This window comes from Homalodisca vitripennis, chromosome 2, assembly GCF_021130785.1.
Source record: "Homalodisca vitripennis isolate AUS2020 chromosome 2, UT_GWSS_2.1, whole genome shotgun sequence".
Classification (NCBI taxonomy): domain Eukaryota; kingdom Metazoa; phylum Arthropoda; class Insecta; order Hemiptera; family Cicadellidae; genus Homalodisca; species Homalodisca vitripennis.
In genome coordinates this window covers 55,575,798-55,598,109 of record NC_060208.1, presented here as the reverse complement: position 1 = coordinate 55,598,109, position 22,312 = coordinate 55,575,798, and the positions used below count along the sequence as shown (strand labels likewise).

The 22,312-nt window shown below is 30.9% G+C and overlaps 2 protein-coding genes across 5 annotated transcripts in view; one reads left to right on the top strand and one right to left on the bottom strand.

Moving 5' to 3' along the window:
- The window catches only part of LOC124353980 (zinc finger protein 235-like), a 42,249-nt gene extending 32,389 nt beyond the window's left edge, over positions 1–9,860 (bottom strand). Inside the window, exons 1-2 of one of the 2 annotated variants that reach the window (XM_046804081.1) lie at positions 9,639–9,860; positions 3,130–3,207 (exon numbers count right to left, since the gene is read on the bottom strand). In XM_046804081.1, coding sequence (XP_046660037.1) covers positions 3,130–3,203 — 74 coding nt within the window. In that variant the 5' untranslated portion in view covers positions 3,204–3,207; positions 9,639–9,860. The remainder of the gene's footprint in view (positions 1–3,129; positions 3,208–9,638) is intronic. The other variant, XM_046804080.1, reaches the window with a different exon arrangement.
- Positions 9,861–15,453: 5,593 nt separating this feature from the next.
- LOC124353978 (dual specificity mitogen-activated protein kinase kinase 4) overlaps positions 15,454–22,312 on the top strand; it is a 62,883-nt gene continuing 56,024 nt past the window's right edge. For all 3 annotated transcript variants that reach the window (XM_046804078.1, XM_046804079.1, XM_046804077.1), the window contains exon 1: positions 15,454–15,772. In XM_046804078.1, coding sequence (XP_046660034.1) covers positions 15,724–15,772 — 49 coding nt within the window. In that variant the 5' untranslated portion in view covers positions 15,454–15,723. The remainder of the gene's footprint in view (positions 15,773–22,312) is intronic.

Genomic DNA, 22,312 nt, shown 5'->3' with positions numbered 1-22,312 from the left:
TTCTTATTGTGATTCCTTATTTGGACAAAATGGAGTGTGATGATGTTTGTTCAAGTGCACAGCCATCCGGAAGTAAGAGTGGTAGCGGAAAAAACCAACTACATAGTGGAGAACGACGTATTATTTACAACGTTTACAACTTTTTCAAAAAAACTGTCGTTGACAAATTTCCGAGAAACTCTAAACTTTAAGCAAAGTGGTAAACTGTTTGTGCTGAGGCCTGTGGTGTAAGTGAAAGAACGTCAACAAAATAAGTAAAGAAGCTAAGCTGGCCGAAGAAGATGGGATCTTCATCATCAGAAATTAAGTTTTCAACGCCAGGAAAACAAAGAAGTCGAAAATCAAAAATAACAGGCTTTGACGACTTTGAAAAAGATGTTTTGAGACGAACTGTCCTTTCGTACTACGACAGAGGGGAATTTCCCACATCAAAAAGAATCACGCAGGGATCTCAAACAAAAACTTGATTACAACGGATCGGTAACTTCAACATATAGATTATTAAGGCATGTTGGTTTCAGGTATAAGAAAACCAATGATGGTAGAAAGTTTTTATTGGAACGAAATGATATTGTAGCGGCTCGTTTAAAATTTTTGAGAACCATGCAAGAGCTTAGAGAATCTGGTGATTGTAGGCCCATATATTACCTCGATGAAACATGGGTTAATGAAAAACCATACTCGAAAATACATATGGCAGGATACGACTGAGTCTGGTGGACTAAAGGTTCCTCTCGGCAAAGGTAGAAGATTAATAATTTGTCATGTCGGTTCGGCAAAAGATGGGTTTTTGCAAGAATGTAAGTGGGGGTTTTTCGGTCTAAGGACATCATCCAGTTCGGACTATCACGATGAAATGAACGCTGAATCGTTTAGAAAATGGTTTAAAAAATTGCTATGCATTTTGGAAGAAGGCTCGATCATCGTTATGGATAATGCTCCATACCACTCAGTACTCGCCGAGAAAATTCCAAATTCATCGTGGAGAAAGGAAGAGATTCAAAATTGGCTGTCTCGAAAAAAACATACAATACTGTATGAAAGAACGAAACCAGAACTTATAATGAGGGTTCTCCCATATAAAAACCCAACAAAAAACTTATGAACTCGACGTATTAGCCAATGAAATGGGACATACAGTTGTCAGGCTCCCTCCTTATCACTGCCAGTACAATCCCATTGAAATGGGTATGGGCTCAAGTGAAGGGAGAGGTAGCACGTAATAATAAGACATTTAAAATAATAACCGACGTTGAGAAACTTGTTCTGATGCTCTGGACAAAGTGACTAAAGAAGACTGGCAATCAAGAGTTCAGCACGCAGAAGCTTGCAGCAAAGCTGATTTTGAAAAGGAATGTATCCGCACAAGTGTTGTAGATAAAATAATTATAACTTAGCAGACAATTCTGACACGAGTAGCAGTGAGGCAGAAAGTGAAAATGAAGAAGACTCCGAGGTTTTGGCTACGATGTTGCCGCCTGAGAGCGAATAAATAATATACAAGTGCAAAGGTAAGAATATTATTAAGTCAATCATGCTTTTTAACGTATTTCATTTTAAAATAGTAGGCCTAAAGATTATTTAGTGGAAAATTTGATTATTTCATAATTTAAAAATATATAATTGTTCGATAATTTTAAAAATTGATTATCTTGTTATATTGTTTTTAATTATTTTTTAATCAAGCAACACGTCATGCAGTGTCCAATATAAGCAACATGTATATTAATTTTGTGTGTGTTTAGTAATCGTTTAAAATCACTGAAAAGTTGTATGGAAATAAGCAAGTACTTTACTCTGACTAACTGACGGGGACGATTTGTTTGTTTTAATCGATAGTTAGTTTGTAATACAGGTAACATTAATAAACTATACAAAGTAATTTAAATATAATATAGCAAACTGCCAACGCATTTTAAATATTGTTTTTCAATTATACTGATAAGTTTTAAATGTTCAGTGTCAGTGTTAGTTGTGACAGCGCAGCGGCTTATCAGCCACAATGCGCCAGCCGTGCCGGGCGGCAGCGGCAGTTGTGTGGCAACGTCGCCGCAGGCCAGTCCATTCTATTGGTCGCCGCCAACTGCACTCTCTGGCGGTTCCTTGTATAAGTAATATTCTTTTAACAGCAAACACAATAACATTTTATCACATGAATTACTACCGCAATTTAGGTGTAATTTGACATGCTCCCATTAGTAAAATAACCAAATCATTATTAAATGCACTTTTCTTGCCATGCAAAACTACTAACACTGGTGAGAAAATCTACTTATAAAGTACTATAATTGTAAAATAAAGAACTATAATAAATCGTTAGGTAAATAATAACTCATAAGTATGAGTATATTTTTCTAAAGTGATCTATCTGATTACAAGTGATAAAAACAATCAAATAAAAATAAACATAAGCTTTCATTTAGTGGTTAGTCCACATATATCATATGTAATATTGCAAATAACAAACGGTTTTTTATACATAAGTGAAAATCTATGGAATCCTCCCCAACCAAATCCACTGAGTATGATATTGTGAATGAGAAACTTGGATATCATAAATTTCATGCCTTATGGGCACCAAAACTCTTGACTCATGAACTCAAAACAAAGGAAATGGTATCAGATTTAGTATTTCTGCCATTACTATGAAGAACATAACGAATTTCTTAATAGTCATTGAGGATGAAACATGGATTTCTTATGTCAATATTGAACAAAACCCAATCAATGGAGTGAGTCAAACCTCGCAGCCAAGAAAACTGCCACAATTAGTTACATGCACTGGCGGCAGAATCTTATTCAATAGGTATTGGAACGCTTGTACCAAAATACGATAAGTCCTCAGATGTAAATTGAAAAATAAACTAGAGACTGAGTAAAAAAATTATTCTTTCAAATTTATTTATTTTTTTAAACTACAAGATGTAAGTTAGTACGTGTATTAAAGAAACTTATTTTCCGAACAACCCCCGTATAATGGCGAAAAGAGTTCAATAGACAAGCACTGTACCAACTATAAAAATTAAATATAAATTTTAGTACAAACACATATTTAGCATGACTGGTATTTAAATCTCCAATAAAAACAAAATTTATTTTTCCAAAAGTATAAATCTAATTGCTACCCACCAAACGTGATCTGTTAATTGTTCGGACTCCTCTGCTTCATATTTGATGTGGTCTTCCATCACAAGACTGTCCATTATCCTGTAAAACATCCAATAACTTAATTAACCAAAGTTTGCACAGATTGATACTCTGCAAAAACCAATCACCTGAATTTCCAGATTTTGACACTTTTTATAAAAAGAAGTTTCTTTTGATTTAGACAACACAATCCTGGGTAAGTGCTGGTATCAAATGTTTAGATTCAACAACCAAAAAGTTTTAAGACCATGTTAAAAGAAATAGGCTTAGCCAAAAAAATAAAAATTACAAACAAATTTTGTTATATCGCTCAGTTTCACTTCACAAAGCTTATGACATTAACAATTAAACTTGAACCTATTGATATATCACATCATTAACAAAACTTCAATACAGATACAGTCTTTTATACACTCATTCTTCAAGTATTAATCATTATTCTCCAACTAATTAGGAATTTAGTGTTTAAATTTACATAGTTTTAAAAAGTGAATCTAAGTTTAACATTATTTTATTAAACATTGTAAATATTTATTTTGAATTCAGTCCATGTTTTAATACAAAGTGTTTATTTGAACTTAGTCTACATTTACTTGACATAAATGTTTTACAGGATTAAGTTTTGCGTAATATTTCAAATTGGTGTGTTTAGTGAAAGATACCTACGTTAAAGTGTAGTAAGCATAAATTAATATGTAGAGTACAATATGAATAGTTGATTTGCTTAGCACAAACAATTTAAAAGTTAGATAAATTAATATTTAATGTTCAAATAACACAAATCTTACAAATGCTCTTAAGTAAAGGAACACGAGAATACAAAAGATTTACATCTGAAACTTTGGATTGCTTATCACAGAAATTATGGTTAGGTGAATTTATATTGTTTACATCTCATAGGTGTTAGTGAACAGACCCTCTAGAATTTTGATCTATTACTAATAGATCTTATCTCAAAGGATGTTTTTCCTTTGCCATCATCAACAAAGGGCAACACCTCAATTGCTGTTACGGCCCACAACATTGTAAATGACTTATTAGAAGCAATTTACATGAAACAGTACATAACAACAACAAACACCCTCAAATAAATAAGGCTCTATGACAAATAATATCCTTTGTGGAATTTCCAATGATTCCGTCGTTGCTGCTGGCAAGCAAAAGCAAAATGAACAATTACAAAATGTTGATAATTTTCTTTTGTATTTAATAGCCATCTGTATTTAACATTGATAAGTATTGTTTTATGTATTAAAATAAAACTTGAGAATCTCATTGGCATTCAATTTATTTAGGTTTGAAACTGTATTGAATAAAAATCTGGAAAAGAATAATATATTGTTCCCATTTATAATGTTTTTAGCCAAACGCATTTTAACAATACGAACAAAGAGTTATTAAACAACTAGTCTAATGTTACTACCAATGGCCCTGTCTTCATCTGTTAATTGTTTTGTTTATTATGAAAGTTTATTGTGTTACTACTTTTTTACTATATGGGGTAAAATATTCTGTACATTCTTATTCTTTATTTTGATATGTATAATGTAATAAAGTAGAATTTAAGTAAAATGAACATTTCTGATTTTATAACTTATCTTTTTATAGAGCTAAAACTCTTTGTAAATAACAAAAAACTATTTATACTTTCTTGTTATGCATCTTACAATTCATATCTATTTGTTTCATTATGTATCTATTGTTTTGTTTACTGGTTGCATATTCTATTGTTTTTTTTTTTTTTTTTGTCTACTAATTAGTTTCTTTGGTCAATTGTTATGCATCTAGATAAAATTGAGACTTACTTGTTGAAATGGTTATGCCGTTGAAATAATACAAATAAAAATAAAAAATAAATAAAAAAACAAAAAAATTCTTATTTTAAGTATGTTATGGCATTTAATGTTTAGACTATTCCTTCAATAACGTCAATGTAACATTGCTTGTATTGGAAAACAAAAGAACTAAGAATAATTTTCTAAGTCAACTTAAACAGGATATCTTATTATCAATCAGATCTTGATAAAACTTGGCTTATTTGTTCCACCAACATTTATAAGTAAGCAGGCAAATTGAACAATCTATTTCTTTTATTCCATTTTAAGGGCTTTTACAATTTTGAATTTTTTATATTTCTAACAATCGGATGTCAAGAAAAGATAATTGTATACATTTGAAAACACTTTGATTTCTCAACCAAAATTGATAAAAATACACTTACTTAATCTTTTGCCACATTTCTGTAATGGTAAAAGTTCAAAATAGCCATGCCATTTTGTAAACTTTAAAAAAAAATACCTTCACAACTAAAATACCTGTTTTAAGTGTAAATTGTTGCATATAAATTTTTCTGAAAATATGTAGTTTGCTTTATGTTATAAAAATATTTTATTTCTAAATTTTGAATACAAATTTCAATGATACTTGTTGTATAATTATATAAGTTTTAAGAAAATCCAAAGTATATCAGATTTCAATTTAATAAGGATTATAAAGATAAAATATAGTAAACAATAATAATAATAGTGTATTAACAATTGTTTTGCTAATACAGGAAACAACTTATCTATATGCATTATTTTATGCAAACATGTTCAAACAAAAAATGCAAAGGTAATCTAGTAGTATCCTTTAAGAAAGTATATATTTATCTTAATATTATAAACTCAGAAAAACAAGTTGACAAGCTCAGATCAAAACTCAGTGAGTTGTCCTGTCTTCTACCAGCTGTGAGGTTATATCATGTTTAATATTCGTGTGTGACTGGACTATCAAATATTATGTTTCTCGTATTTATTTGTTGTGTTTCGTGCTGAGTTCATATATTTTAAACTCTTATGACTCCAGATGGATAATGCTTGCTTTTAATATTTATTGAAACCAACATCAGAAAATGACTTATTAAAAGTCGAAACTATAGTAGTGCATGACTATAATAGTTTGAACTGTTTGACAAAGGTATGTTGTTATTGTTATTACAAAAATTATATATATATATATATATATATATATATATATATATATATATATATATATATATATTATTTTTAGTAAATTACTGTACAATTAAAACAAAGTGTTTTTAAAACATTGGCACTATATTTCGGTGAAAACCGTCTTCAGGTGCAAAAATTGTATAAAATATAAAAGAAAACAGTACAAACAACAGTAAATAAACAGTGAATAAATAATAATAATAAATACAGATGACATGAACTAAACAATTGTTCCATATGTTGATTTCAAATTTAGACGTTTTTGGCTAAGTTATCTGATGTTGAGTCCATGTGGAATTTTGCTCTTTAAAACCAATTGGTGTGCTTGTTCTAATGTTCTGAGGTAAATTGGGTTTGAATTTGTATGTACTTGCCGAATAGGTTTGACTGAATATGTATTTTCAAAAGTTCCATCTGTGATTTATACCATGAGTCACGACAGTTTTCTTTAAATTTATATTATATATATATATATATATATATATATATATATATATATATATATTTGTTATTGTTTTCAATAATAACTGAGCAATTAACAAAATTTTAAAGTTCTGTGTTGCATTTTTTTAGTCTAAAATATCACTAACACAAGCTAACTACAACTAGTTTTTGGTATTTTATCTAGGTACAGGTACTAATTCGAAATATTATGTATTTATTAATCAGATACCTAAAGAGATGCTATATTGAACACCAGTAATAGCGAAGACTATATAAACAAAAGTAGCTTCTTCCTTCTACTTAAAGGTCCTCAGTATTGACTTTTAACAGGAATTAATATTGTTATTGTATATCAATCAATGGAATACATTTTAGCTTTTCAAAAATTATTTTTTAAGCGATTACATTATAATGTTGTACAATAAAAATATCTTATTGTAGTTTTTAAATGTCACTGTATGCTACAACTTGTACATGTCTATGAATGGAAAGAAGGAGAATTCTCCTTTACAGTATTGGTGTTGGTTTGCTACTAAAATATAAAGGTAGACTTTAATAAGCGCCCTACACTCGTTATTTGATTGCTATTATCAAATGGTTCGATTGTTTTTATCCGTAGGAATAATTTATTCAATTATTTTAATTAGTAAATAATTATAAATAATACAACTGATTTAACTTAGCATATGATTTCAACATATTATTTGTAGTAATTTTAATATTTAAAAAAAGAACAAAAATAACTAATATTTTGAGACTTTCAAAATGGCGATGATTATGAAAATTTACGTGAGATATTTCTCACAAGTGATGAGATTTGTTTAAGTGGCTTCAACATGTGGGTTTGGCTCCTGGTAAAACCTACCTTCATGGGGAAAATTCTTGCCACCATTTCACAAAAGCGATTACTCATTGATATCAAGTTGGGCAAGTTTTTTTTTATATATATATATTTTTACGTTTCTTTGATATCTAAGTCCAGGCCATAGTTAGTTTTATTGTTTTGTAATGTTATTGTTAAATTTATGTTTTTAAAATTGTAATGTAAGCTACGAGTTTCTTCTTGTTACAGTAATATTATAATTCTTATTGGGTACTTTGGGATTATACCGACCACACCCAGACATGAATCGTTATTTCACATTTCGTTTCTACTGATTACTAGATTAGCGTAGAACAATATTTCGTCAATATAAAACAGGAATTGTCTTATCGCAAACCCCTCCCCATCCTCAGACAGAGGTCAAAGTCGAGCGTCTAGTAGATAACGTGATTGCAGAGTTTCGCCGCCCGTTCAGCTGGTGCATCGCTTTGTTGTACTTCCGTGTTTTACCTCTACATTTCTCCAAACACAAAAATTCAACAAAAACAAACATTTACCAAACTAAACTCTTTATTAAAAAAACACTAAAAACTTGTTTTTATTCTTGATCACATTCCGCCACCCAAAATGCGAGTGCCTCCGGCCATCAGCGCGGGCTTTGGCAGCACCTTCGGTGCTGCCCCGCGCTGATGTCGACGAAAGAAAAACATCCCTCGAGATAGTACCTATCAGTAAAATATCAAATTCTAGAGGGGCTAATCAGAAATATAAATTGAATTGTAATGGAAAGGCAATTATGTACCGTGCAAATCACGTGATGCCGCGCGGCCTGCCGTAATCAGGATTCTCGAGAAAGATAAGATAACAACGACAACAATACCGATCACAATACCTGGAAATGCTTGTAAGTTTGTAATTTTGTAATTGAAGAGTTGTTTTTTCGTTCTATCATGTTTGTTTCTATAAATTTCTATTTTTGTGTTCTTCATACTAGTGTGGTCGGTATAATCCCAAAGTACCTCTTATTGTGTATGATTTTTACATATCGAAGTTGGATAATATATCAAGTTGTTCGATAATAGCAATCAAATAACGACTCCCAAATATGACAGGTCAACTCAACAACCGACAAAATTATTGCAATCTTTTCATTGTATATGTAGTATTAAAATTATTTAGAAAAGTTTGTTATTATAAGGTGCCATTTTATGATAGGACTACTTAAACTTGTGCTGAACTTTATTTTTTATTTAAAACACCACAAAGATGGAATAAAAAATGTACCCTCCTTTAGCATGTTACAAATATAGCCTAAGTATGAATTATGTTTTTCTGTAACTCTAGTAGCCTATACATTTTTCATCCATGTTTTGGAGATATATAAAAAAAGTTTAACAAATAGTTTGCAAAGTTTATATTTTTCCACAGCATCTTGTTGTTAGGAATGGTAAGTTAGATTGTTACATTTTTGTGACAAGACTTTAAAAAAGTCCATATCATTTTGCCTACAAGGCTACTCTGAAAACTTCTTTAAGTTACTGAAAGTTTATTGCAAAATGATTATTTAACTTCCCCCTAAGAACTAGCCTACGCAATCCAGAAATTCCAAAAAGAACAATTACATTTTGTACTAGAATAAAAATCAAGTAAAGTATAATTTATAAACCATGTATTGCAAAATTTGCATTATACTTTACTCAACAGGTCTGTGTCAGTTCTATTCTAAACTCATGTAGGCCACACAAAATTCAATTATTTTCAATAGGCCAATATAAAAATTATAGTGAATAAGATTCTAAAAAAAGAGTAAGCATAAAGAGGTAGGTTAAAACATATTATGTACAATTATTAGTTATGGCCTATACATTCAAAATAAAATCGTTGACAACATTAGGCCTACTCTCCACATTCATTTTAAATTTGTACAATGTGGCTACATTTTACACTCATATATTTTCCATGAGTTAAACCCTATTGAATCAGTTAGGACTCATAAGAAGTTGACTGTAAGCTGCTACAATACATCGCAAAGCGTCTAAAAATAATTTCATGGGGATTTCCTTTTTCATGTTACTTAAGAAAAAAAATTTACAAATAAAACAAAATACTGGCTGGCTGTTAATTTTTTCTGACAGACTTCAAATGTTTGTGGATAGCTCCGCTAGCAACCGTAACACACGGAAGAATTATTGTGCGTTGGAGGCAACGTGAATGGCTATTAAACTGACCAAACCTGGTAGAATCGAAGTTGTTGCGTAGAAACACAAGTATTCACAGATTCAGTAAGTTAAAATATAATTTGCATTACACACTCATTAAAACAACATAACCTTTCTGAATGACTGGAAAAAAACTTATGTACAATAGCTATCACAAAAAAATGTACTCTCTGTTTTTACAAAACAGACGACTGGTGATCATTGCACATCACACCCAACTTGATGAAGAAAATGGCGTCTACCGTTTCTCTCTTGCGACCAATCAGAAACTGTATTCAGAGAGATTTTTTGTGTCAATATCTTTTTTGTAGCTTGAAATAAAAAAAATACTCTCGTTCCTACAATATTTTAAATAAGTAATGAAACCTGTAATATTTCTCTTAGAATCGAACCTTTCAGTGTTATTTGTTTTAATAAACTAAGAGATTCCGTATAATTATTACTTAGATGTAAGTATAGGGATGTGAGATTACACTAAAAGATACTTCAACTTCCTCATTTAGTAAGGGCGGTAAATTTAAATACGAATCCATCAAAACAACAAAATAAATAGAAATAACTCATTTTTACATAACGCAGCTTTTGTTTTGTTACCATTAAAGTTATTTATTATCAGTCTCTAACAACTAAGTAGTTCAAATTTATCTCACCTTGTATACTTAAGTATATAAAAATACTGAATTATTGTGGCATACTACGTCGTAAGGCTACGAATTTAAGGCTGGCTTTCTAAGTACAATTCAGTACAATATTATTGATTGGAATACTAAAAATAGATTTAACACACTTGTTTGGCAATACTACCAGACTAAACATCTATAAACTCTTTGTACCTCGTTTTTATAAACCGTGAAAACGACCGAAGTTAAAGTAAACCACAAATTATGTACAAAATTATCCAATTGACTTATCCGGATGAACATTTTGGAATCAATTGTTAAGTATAGCTTGAAAAGGGTGATATACACCTCCAAGCTATTTATAGTAAGATATTAAATACTTCACAAGTATTAATACAGATCTTAAAAATATTATAGATATTATCCCTTAAAAGATCAAACGCATTCAGACTTCTAAAATATGTTCAAGAAATGCTGAAACCTGATACATCATCCATTAAGAATGAACTAACTAAGAGTGTAATTTATAAATGACATGAATGAGTTCAAGCAATAGAAGGATAGGGAAATAAGTTTTACTTCCCAAAATTCAAAACCGAATTCTTTTTCAGACTTTTTAAAATATTTAATTTGGTTTAATGGTATAAGTGTATTGCATTATCTGGTTATCTTTCTTTTCGAAATGCAATATTTCTTCTTCTTTTTCTGAATTTATGTTGTATAGTTCATTTATGTCATGTGATTATCATTGTATATTATTTAAAACTTTTTGTACAACTCTTATTAGTGCAGCGGCAGATGAAGATTCATCCCACGTAATATAATTTTTCTTTAATACAAATATTCTTTCAAAAACCTTTATAATCTTCGGGATGAGATTAGTATGTTTAATTAGTATAATTAATTATTACCACATTCCTTTTTTATACCTTTTTCACAAGTAGTACAAAATTTTAAAATACAAGTAAATAAGAAATGCGAGAGGCTTTAAATCTAAATCATGCCCTTGCAATAATACACATGAAGAAATTCCATTCGAACATGAATTCCATTCTATGTGTTGTGCGGTTATATAAAAGTCAAGTACCAGATCTCTCTTTCCATGTTCCGTTTGTTTTTTGGATAACCCTATTAACTAAAAGAGGGTCAAGTTGTGAAAGGTCATTTTCATCCATATTCTGAATCTAAATAAACTTGGTAAGGATGATTTCATAAAAGTAGGTAATTAAATTGTTAACAACGTGACGGTCATTCACTTTGTTACTTTTACCTTTGACTGTCTATAGGTTTTACAATTATATTTATTGGAAATGGTAAACTGAGCAGGAGGATATATATATATATATATATATATATATATATATATATATATATATATATATATATATATATATATATATATATATATATATATATATATATATATCATGCGATTATCATTTATTGTATATTATTTAAAACACAAAGTATTTGTTAAAGTTCAAATGTTTAGTCAACCGTTTCAATACAATGGATGTTGTACGTATAATTAGTGACCGGTCAGCATAATAATAAGTGCGTAGCCTAAGATAAGAAGTGAGATCCCTGAATAAAGTATAGAGTATTAGTTTCTTAACCTTTAAACGTTAAATACTATTAATAAAATTGAATATTATTATGCTGACCGGTCACTAATTATACGTACAACATCCATTGTATTGAAACGGTTGACTAAACATTTGAACTTTAACAAATACTTTGTGTTTTAAATAATATACAATAAATGATAATCACATGATATAAATGAACTATACAACATAAATTCAGAAAAAGAAGAAGAAATATTGCAGAAGAAAGATAACCAGATAATGCAATACACTTATACCATTAAACCAAATTAAATATTTTAAAAAGTCTGAAAAAGAATTCTGTTTTGAATTTTGGGAAGTAAAACTTATTTTCCTATCTTTCTACATCATGGGTATTATGTCATGATATTTTCTCGATCACTCCCCAGCAAAAGTTCTTGAAACTAATATAATGTGATGCTCCCCGGAGAGAATGGTATAAGTAAACGAATTGTTATTGTTAGGTTCTTCAATTCAAGTAATGGTGTTACTCAAAACAAGAACAAACATTCCAAAATAATAGGTAAATGGAACTTTGTTTCATATTAAAATATATAGTTGCAGTTAATTCAGTTGCAAATTAAACTCAATTGATTTTAATTTCGTTTCGTTTATATAGAGAATGGAAGTATTAACATTCGCCCTGTTACTGGATATGCACAGACACGTATGATTTGAAATAAACGTTTTTTGGTCTGTATCAATTTACAGTGTCTATGACGTAATACGTCTTTCTGAGTGGCGTGTGCGGTTAATCTCGCTCTCTGATAGCTTTGAGTGAATAGGTGTCATTACGACTGAGCTTTTAATGAAAAAGTGACACCTTTCGCCTCTTAAAGTAGTTACGGATGTTTTATGTTCACGTTCATTTCTTTCTTCATGAAAAATAATGATTATTCTAAATTAAAATCTACATTATTGTTGAATCTGGTCAATGCTATAATGCAATAAATATATATTCTTTTTCTCAAACTACTGTTATTTGGTGCAGTTAGTAAAAAATAGTATTTTTTGTTAAATAAAATCAATGTCTGATTCAAGCGATCTCGTGTTACGGAAAAGCTAAATTAATTGTGACACTTTAGTTTCCAGTTCAAGATAGTTCCCATTGTTGCATTTAATAGTTCTATATATTTCTACAATCTTTTTATAAATAGTCATCACCTGGTAAACCGGTTGTATAAAATACAAACTAAAAGTGGTTTTCAAATAAATTCAGATTTCTAAGACTTTTAGTTTCACTCTGTGACGCTTTATAGCTGAGATAATATCAATTGCATCTTTTTTAAACTTCGAACAGGTTGCTGTCTTCTAAAACATTTCTTCTATTTTGTATTTGTAATTAACATATGGATTATGAATATTTTTCTAGGAGTCGTAATTTTAAGGTGTTTAGACGTATTTCTAGTTTAAAGACTAATTTAAAGGAAGACTTTGAGGGGAACATTTTTGCAATTCTTTTATAAAAAAAACCGAGTTTTGTTTGATAAACCAATTTATATTTTATGTCTATTTTTAAGCATGATTCATGTTTGTGGTTCATATTTCAAACAATGTTGAAGTTGATGTTGATGTTCGCAAAGCAGGTTTTACAATGAATTACAAACTGTAAAAACTAATAATAGTTGAATAAACTTGTTTTTGTAATGTGTGCCAAATAAAAATCATAACTCATAAAATCAAAGTTATATTTAGTCAATAGACCTCAGCACTTTACTTGTAGAATGTACAGCTGGTACAACAATGCACATTGATAGAGAAGGTATTGTTTTAGAAAATGTTAAAATGCTGAAGTTAATATGGCTAAGTATAAGATTACGAGATTCCATTAAGGTATTATTTTTTTAAATGTAGGTGATTAATTTAAACCCATGGCGTATATAGAAAATTATTTCGGAGGTTGACACACTGAGTGGTTTAGGAACTATAAAATAGGAAACGTAATATATTTTATACCCTCAAAATATAGGAGCTCTGGAATCTTATACTGTAAAATTGTTTTGCTTGTATACAGAATAAACTATGTTCTTGCTTTAAAAATATACTTTGTACAATTATATTGTTTGTATTGTACAATTTCTGAGAGAGGGAAAGGTGGGGTCAAGCCCCTGAGGCCCTCCCTTGTATACGCCCATGATTTAAACTAAATCATTAAACTATTCTGGAAACAATTAATTTTGATTTGAGGATGCTTATTGGACGTGATGTTTGGAGGTGGCTGTCATAATGAATGCAGATTGATGACAATATTCTTAGTTCTAAAATGATTGCAAAAGGCAGATTTATACAAATCTACCTGCACTTACAATTGTATTTGTATTTCGTCAATCAACATTGAAATATTTGGAATTGGCTAAGCAAATATATTAAATTTAAAATCAATAAAAAATGTTGAAGCAATAATTGGGAATATTAAAAAATAATGTACTTGTTATGTTAACGAAATCTTTTGAAAGAGAAAATAATTTACTTGGCTTTATCAGGAGGACAACAAGTACATGGCAAATCTTCATCTTGTTCTATAATGACACAAGTATGAAGATTACCCCACATAGGGGTTTGGTAATAAATCTAAATTTAAATAATATAGAGACCTAATTCTGAATATAGTTATAAATAAATGTATCTAACATCTATAACCAAAACGTGTCTTTCGTTGACATGTCGCGGTCCTACTTGTGAGTATGAATTTCCTGTGTTCCCATTTCATTGAAAATTTGTCATCAATGTATTGATATTACAAATTTTACCACTGATAGTGAGACGAAACGTGTCCGTGCGTAGTTCTCTCGAACTGCTAAATTGGCAAGACACTTGATTGGGATTTTCAAGTACAACAATTTTAGTTACTTCTCAAGCAAAGCCCAAGATCCCTTGTGTTGTATACTCATGGTCATTATATTTAAACTAGTTGAGTTAGTCCTCTTGCTGAATTGGTTTCAAATGACCACTTAGTTGAATATTTGTGATGTCAATGATATTAAAGGACTATTAAAGGATACACACAAAAGGACTTTTAAAAACAAGTCTTTTCAGTGCCCAAGACAAAAAAACTTAACAGTATTTTCTAAATATATTTTATATTTAAATTATTTTATTTACGTCGTTACTTGGTCTTTTCTTTATTATTAGCTTAACTAATAACAGAAAGTGGATAATCAACTGTATTATTATATTTGGTTTCTATTTTTTACTTATGTATTTACTTTTAAACTGTCAAGTTAATGTGTTATGAAAGTTATTTATCATTAGTGTTCTAGTATACATTAACATTATATTGCACGTTTTTAGAGGAACTATTGGGTATTAATCAGACGTGTAATTTGATTTGTTTTTCTTCTAGAACAATGTACGTACTTTACCAAAGAAAGAATGTAAAAAGTATCAGTAAAAAGAGTAAAGAAATTCTTTTTCTCATATTAAAAGAAAAATGTATACATCAAGTGATAAATTTGCAAAGAAGACAAGAGTCATGTAAGTAAGTTACGACTCGATTTATTGAAGTGAAACTTGTTTAATATAGTTTCTATTAAAAACTGATGAAATAAGGAATAAGAAATCGTATAGTCAGAATCAGGTGGTAAAACTGCAAGGCGTAGCTGGATCTGGATGGCTGGAAGGAATGTCCGTCTGTCTAAATTCCGTCGTATTTGGCAGATTTGTGTTTTTATGTGGTTTATGGCTAAAAATATTTGCGAGTTGAAATGGAATTCCCCGTTATTCTGAGATAGTTTCTCTCCTTAATATTATTTAAAGTATTTAATCTCACTTGAAACTTATAGTGCTATTATTTTGATTGTAAGGTTTTATTTTGATACCCAAATTTGTCTGCATAAAATCTTAAGGACTATACTACTAAGACCGAACATGGCGGATCAAGGAAATTCTTCAAGTCAATTTCTACCAGGAAATAAATGTAAGCAAACAACAACTATGATTTAAGATTATTTGTGTATTGTATGTATTTTATAATACTAAATTACTATTAATAAGATCCAGCCTAATATCATGAACTCAAATTATTTTGTTGTGCTTTAGCCTGGACTAGGCTATGTTTGAATTATTATTTTTTAAACTTTATATTACCAATGTAATGAATTATCAGTATTAAAAATAATCTAGATCTTGGATGGATTCAGACTTGAAATTTTCTGGATAATGTTTTTTCAAATCTACAGTACCTTAACCCTCTGGCTGGCACGCATTAAAGCTTTCACTGGCACACTAATTCGACGCTTCGTGAATTTTTTATCCTGTACAATTATTTATTGGGAAAAACATAAAGTGTTATACATCAAATTACTCTGCAGGATATTCTGTATAAAATACAAATAAATATTATTTGACTTACCTAAATAATGGTGGATGTTTGATGATCAGAAGTTAAAACTTTGTTTTAAAAAAAACTTTTTTATATTATGCCATTCAAACGAAACAAAATTAATTTTATTTAAAAATCCAAAATATACTAAATGTCCACTTACTTATGCTCAAAAAGAAAATATATAGTTATAAACACTTTTATTTACAAATAAAATTACAATTGAAAAAAAGAAGACTATATACAAGATGTCATATAATAATTATCATCGGGTAGGGTATGATAAGTGGACCCGGTTTTTTACATCGAAGAATGTAATCATCGATACCTAATATTCGCATCTCAAATCCTAGACTATCAATCGATATAAAAATATCTATAGTCCTCAATAACAATCACATGTTTTAAATAAAAATATGAATTCAATATTTACAGTGATCAAACAAATTATTATAATCCAAATTATTAGGAAAACTGAAGATGACCATATTTGCTCCTCTCACAGGTTTTTTTTTTCTTTCTTTTTTTCCTTGGGGCGGCCTCCTACAGTTGTTTCTTTCCCACAAATTTCACTTACGTTTTTTGGTACGATTATGTGTTGTAGTGCTGTTGCCTAGTACCCAAATTAAATTAACTCCAATTAATTATTATAAAATGTCTCTAAAATAATTTAATATTTTCTTTATCAATAATTTATAAACTAGAGCAAAATATTTGTTCCCATGAGAAAATATAACTCAGTAACTTTCCTTACGGAAGCGGGTAAATGATAACGCTAAAAGTAGAGCAATAACCCACTCCAACCACGAACCAATCCTAGAAGTCCAACTCTGACCATTTCCATTTATGGGCATTTAATAAATGACGCACATGAACTAACCAATAAGCTTTAAGTAGAGTAATAGAAGTGGGGAGGATCCCAAGCCCAGCCGAAAAGCATAATTTTATATTATTCGGTATCGAGCTCCTGATGAGACAGCACGTAATGAACAAGTAAGTGAACCCTCCCAGATGTTAGACAAATAGCCGTCATTCACTTTTTGCCAAGACATCATGTTGTTTAAAGTATAAACATTTAAATTATAATAATAACTTAACTAAATTCTCAAGTCTCTCTCAAAGACCCTACTTCCAAGCGCGCCTTTTATTAAATATCTAATACTTTGAGTTAAAGGTTTTTCTTTAGTAAAACTATTTAAGTATGTTGTAAATTTTATAACTTTATAATCTTAATTTTATTGTTTTGAACTTGTATGCTCTCTTTTATCGCTTGTAATCAGTATTTTGCCATCTATGACAAATTTTGAATAAACCTTGGTGTTAACTGAATGTTTTTGTAATACATTCTTACCCTACGCCCAGTTGTGCCAGGTACGGCACGACAGTGTACAGCTGTTGATATAGATTAAGTTCATTGTTCAAAATAATTATCAGTAACGATTGGTTATATCGATGGTTATGATTGAGTAATATCGTTTGCCAATTTCGATATTAAAAAAACTGGGTGCGCTTATTGTACCCTACCCTTATCATCACTTCCACTAGAGTAATCCTCTAGAGATACATCAGGAGGAAACACATTCACAGAAATGTCACTATTATTATCTGAATCATCACTAGGTATTATAAAGTATTTCATGGATTTCACTGGACAGCAAATCGTTATCCATGATGATCACAACACAACACACGACTGGAGTTGTAAACAAACAAAGCAAGCAACCGAACAGCTGTGCGGGACAGTAACAGGTGCCGAGTTACGTCACGCGCAACTAGTCGTCAGCTTTCAACAGCCAGTAAAAGAACAAACATTTATATATATACATGTAAAAGTGAATACAATATTAGAAAGCTTGAAATCTTTTGATTAAAGTAATATAACTTTTAATACGATTCGAGCGGTAATTCTCTGAATTATGACGTAAATAGTAGATGATGTTTAATGAGTCGTATATTACGACTCTGCCGGTTCAAAGCGGTAAAAAATTAGTCGTAATTTACGACGTTGCCAGTCAGAGAGTTAAACCACTTACGGTAATAATTTCTTTAAATAGTATACTTTCAACCAATTCATTTATTTTACATATAAAAGTATAGCTTCACTATAATATGATTTTAAAGACCTAAAGCTTAAATCAGTTCAACATTATCACTCAAAATTAGTTCAAAATAAAATCATGTTTGGAAATAAATTCAGAACTAAAACCATGTGTTTCGTTATTGACTAGGCCTAATAGCAGCAAGATCAGTGAGGTACGTGTCTTCTTTGTTTCACAAGCAGTTACGTTTATCCTTGAAAATTCATAAAGTAAGTAAATGTTATGTTTTGTTGTAATTGTATATTACATACATAAATGTCTAAGATTGAAAACTAGCAAATCCGTATTGTTAGTTTAAATACCTTATTACTTCATTTTGTCAGACATCTTGCTTTCAGTCTTTTTGATGGTTATGAATATCGATGACTTCATTCGATAATCATAATCCTATTGTGTTGGTGGCCGCTTACACTGCAGCCTAAGAAAGTTATAGAACATTGAAATACTTTTGTCGCACCGAGTAATATTTCATGGCGAGACTTTGATAAGCGGCCATGTGGCCAACTTCAATATTATTTAATAATCGTACAACAAGAATTAGGTCTACAAAAAAAAAAAATTTTTGCAAGTTGTTTTAAGTTTGGTAGCTGATTTTTATGTATTTCTCTGTGCTGATTTCAAAAATGCAATCCATTTTTTCCTATCACGTCAGGTTTTCTCACAAAAAGAAATTACTTTTTGGAAAAAAACAAAATTAAACCAATCTTTCACATTTTTTCTAAAGTTAAATTATTTTATTTTATACATAAATCATGTTCTAAGCTATAAATTCCAATAAATTTAGAAGCTCATAAGTCTTTATAGTAATGCTTTCGCTTTCCGTCGAAGCTTCTTTTAGTGGTTTGCCGGCTGTGGACTCGTTGAGGATTGTCCCTTTTCAACATCCAGCAGTAGTCCGATATCATGTTAACGTTCCATCTTCCTTGGTATCTTCTTTCCATTTCCTTGATGTCTTGGTGGAATCTTTCGCCCTGCTCTTCACTTACATCACCAAGGTTCTCAGGGAAGTATTCTAGATGTGAGTGGAGAAAATGAACTTTAATGCTCATGTTGCAGCCCAGCTTCTTAAAGTTGTCAAGCATGTCTGCGGCGATTGTCTTGTAGTTTGGATCTTTTTTGTTTCCTAAGAAACCAGTAACAACTAATTTAAAAGATGTCCATGCTGCCTTCTCCTTTGTTTCCATTTTGTCACCAAAATTCGGATCTCTCATGAGTTTCCTAATGTCTGGTCCGACAAAGATTCCTTCCTTTAGCTTTGCCTCGGATAAACCAGGAAACTGCTCACAAAGATATTTAAAACACTTCCCTTCTTTTGGCAGTGCCTTAACGAATTGTTTCATCAGCCCCAACTTAATGTGAAGTGGTGGGAGTAACACCTTTTTGGGATCCACAAGGCTTTTCCTCTCAACATTTTTAACCCCTACCTGTAAGGTTTTTCTTAGTGGCCAAACTTTTTTTAAGTAGTGTTGTTTTCTGTCTCTACTATCCCATTCACAGAGAAAGCAAGGGAACTTTGTATAGCCACCTTGTTGACCAAGTAGCATTGAAATCACTTTTAAATCACCACATAATGTCCATTTATGGTCCGGATAGCAGAGTTTATTTAAAACCAGTTCAAGGTTTTCATAACATTCTTTTAAGTGCACCGAGTGTCCAACTGGCACAGACGCATACTTATTGCCATTGTGTAGAAGTACTGCTTTAACCCTTTTACTGCTGGACACTTTTTTTAGTTTGTTGAAAAATGCCAGACTTTAATTTTACTGACTTGCTAAAAATGCCGGGCTGAAATTGACTAAAATGTAATGATTTAAAAAAAAAAATCATGGATTCATTATTTTTTATCATAAATTGATAAACTTTATCTTGTTTTTTTCCTTATAAGTTGCAATTTGCTACAAAAAATAATTTAAAACATTTTCTGTCATTAAAAAATATATATATTATGTCATGAAACAAAAATTTTAAATAAATAAAAATTATTTTTTTGAGTTTGCACTTCAACAACTATATTTAAATATTAAACCACCACCATAATTATAATTTTTTATTATATAGTAATTATATATAAACATTCCCAAAAAGTTTTAGGAACATACTTTGAAAAATACCGAAGCTGTGATGAATTTTTTGAAATTGGTGCAATATCCTCGAATTTTAAGATAACACTATTATTGATAACACTATATCACTTTATAACACATAAATCATTTTATAATACATAAATCACTGTCCACTGATATGAAAATATAATATATAATAGAAAATTAAAGTTAAAAGGCACTTTGATCAATATTTACAAAAATATATATATATATATACATTTTTAGGTTCATAGGCCTGCTGATTAGCACTTGTGTTCCCCAAAACATGTGGGATGAACACCTTTTTTGCAGACAGTCACTGACAGGTGATCTTCTTCTCTTACTCATTTTATTAATCGTAAAAATATGTAGATTTACAAATATAAATGTCAAATAAAGTGTAAAACACGAAACAACACAAGTGGAACTCACGACTAACGAGATCGACCATAACCTCATCAAACCAAACTCGAGTTATAACCAAAGATGTTCAGTAACAAAAATGGCTTCCATAGATTATAAAACCTGTTTTCTGTGTGTTGTCCATATGGTAATGAATAACACAGCTGAATTTCGATGCATTTGGACAACATTGAAAACCAGTATAAAACAAATACGAGACGGCTTTTATAGCGCACGTCGGCGATTTTCGCACAAACGGCAGCGGGCGCAAATAAGCACGTCGGCAATTTTCGAACAAATCGCAACGTGCGCGATTGCGCACGTCGGCAGTAAAAGGGTTAAGGCTTCTTTTTGAAGAATCAATAAAAAGTCTCCACTCATCAGGAGCATATTCTATTTTGAAACATGCCATGAGGCCAGGAACATCACTGCAAAACACCAGATCACCTTCTTGAGAGAAGAAAGATACAAACTTCTTCTCCCTGTATCTATACCAAGAAAAAGATGTACCCGGAGCCAGCATATTTTAATCTTTTAATCTAGATCCTAAAATTTCTGCCGAGTTCTTAGGAAGACCTAGGTCTCTAACTAAATCATTAAGTTCAGATTGTGAGAATGGAATGGGATCAGATGTGCCGGGATCGTAGCCATCACTGTCTGCTTCACTATCACCTTGCTGATGCAATGGCTCATGGTCATCTAGAATATCATCCAAAGAATCTGGAGGACAGGGTATTGGTACTCCAGTTCCATGAGGAACAGGGCGAATGGCAGATTGTATGTTAGGGTAAGGAAATGTCCTTTTTGTTTTTCAAATTGAAACCTTACACGTTACAAGAACAAAAATAGCAGTCATCACTATGATTTTTGGGCTCCCTCCAAACCATTGGTATTCCAAAACGTAAGGACTGTTTTTTACCTTGAAACCATTGCCTCAGTTCTTCAACACACACTGAGCAAACTTTGTGTGGGGCCCAAGACTTATCTTGATCGCCTAATTTTATACCAAAATAGGCAAAGTATACCTTTTCAACAAAATCAGAAATGTTTCTTTGTTGCCTTTTAATGGTATAGTTACCACAAATGTAGCAGAAGCAATCTGGTGAGTTTATACATCCTCTAGTAGCTATTGTTCATAAACCAAAATCACAACAAAATAAAACAGTCACTACTCTAAAGCAGGGCTGCCCAACCTACGGCCCGCGGGCCGAATCCGGCCCGCGAGTCAGTTTTATGTGGCCCGCCTTGTTGCCAAAACAACCAAATTTGTTTCAAAGCATTTGAAATATTAAATAAATACAAATTTTGTGAAACAAGCAGTCTAGCCGATTTCACGTAGAACGAGCCGTATTCATTTGGTGGAGTATGAGTGTTGAAAGAAGTAAAGTAGTTGCAGACAGATTTCACTGACTACGGTGGTGGCTGCCGGCTGGCGAATAGAGCGCGCGTAAAGCACGGCACAGCGCGCGGTGCGGCGACGTAACCCCTACCCAACTCAAGATCACCACGTAATTTGTATGTCCTAGTATCCTAGTAGGATTAATTAAAAT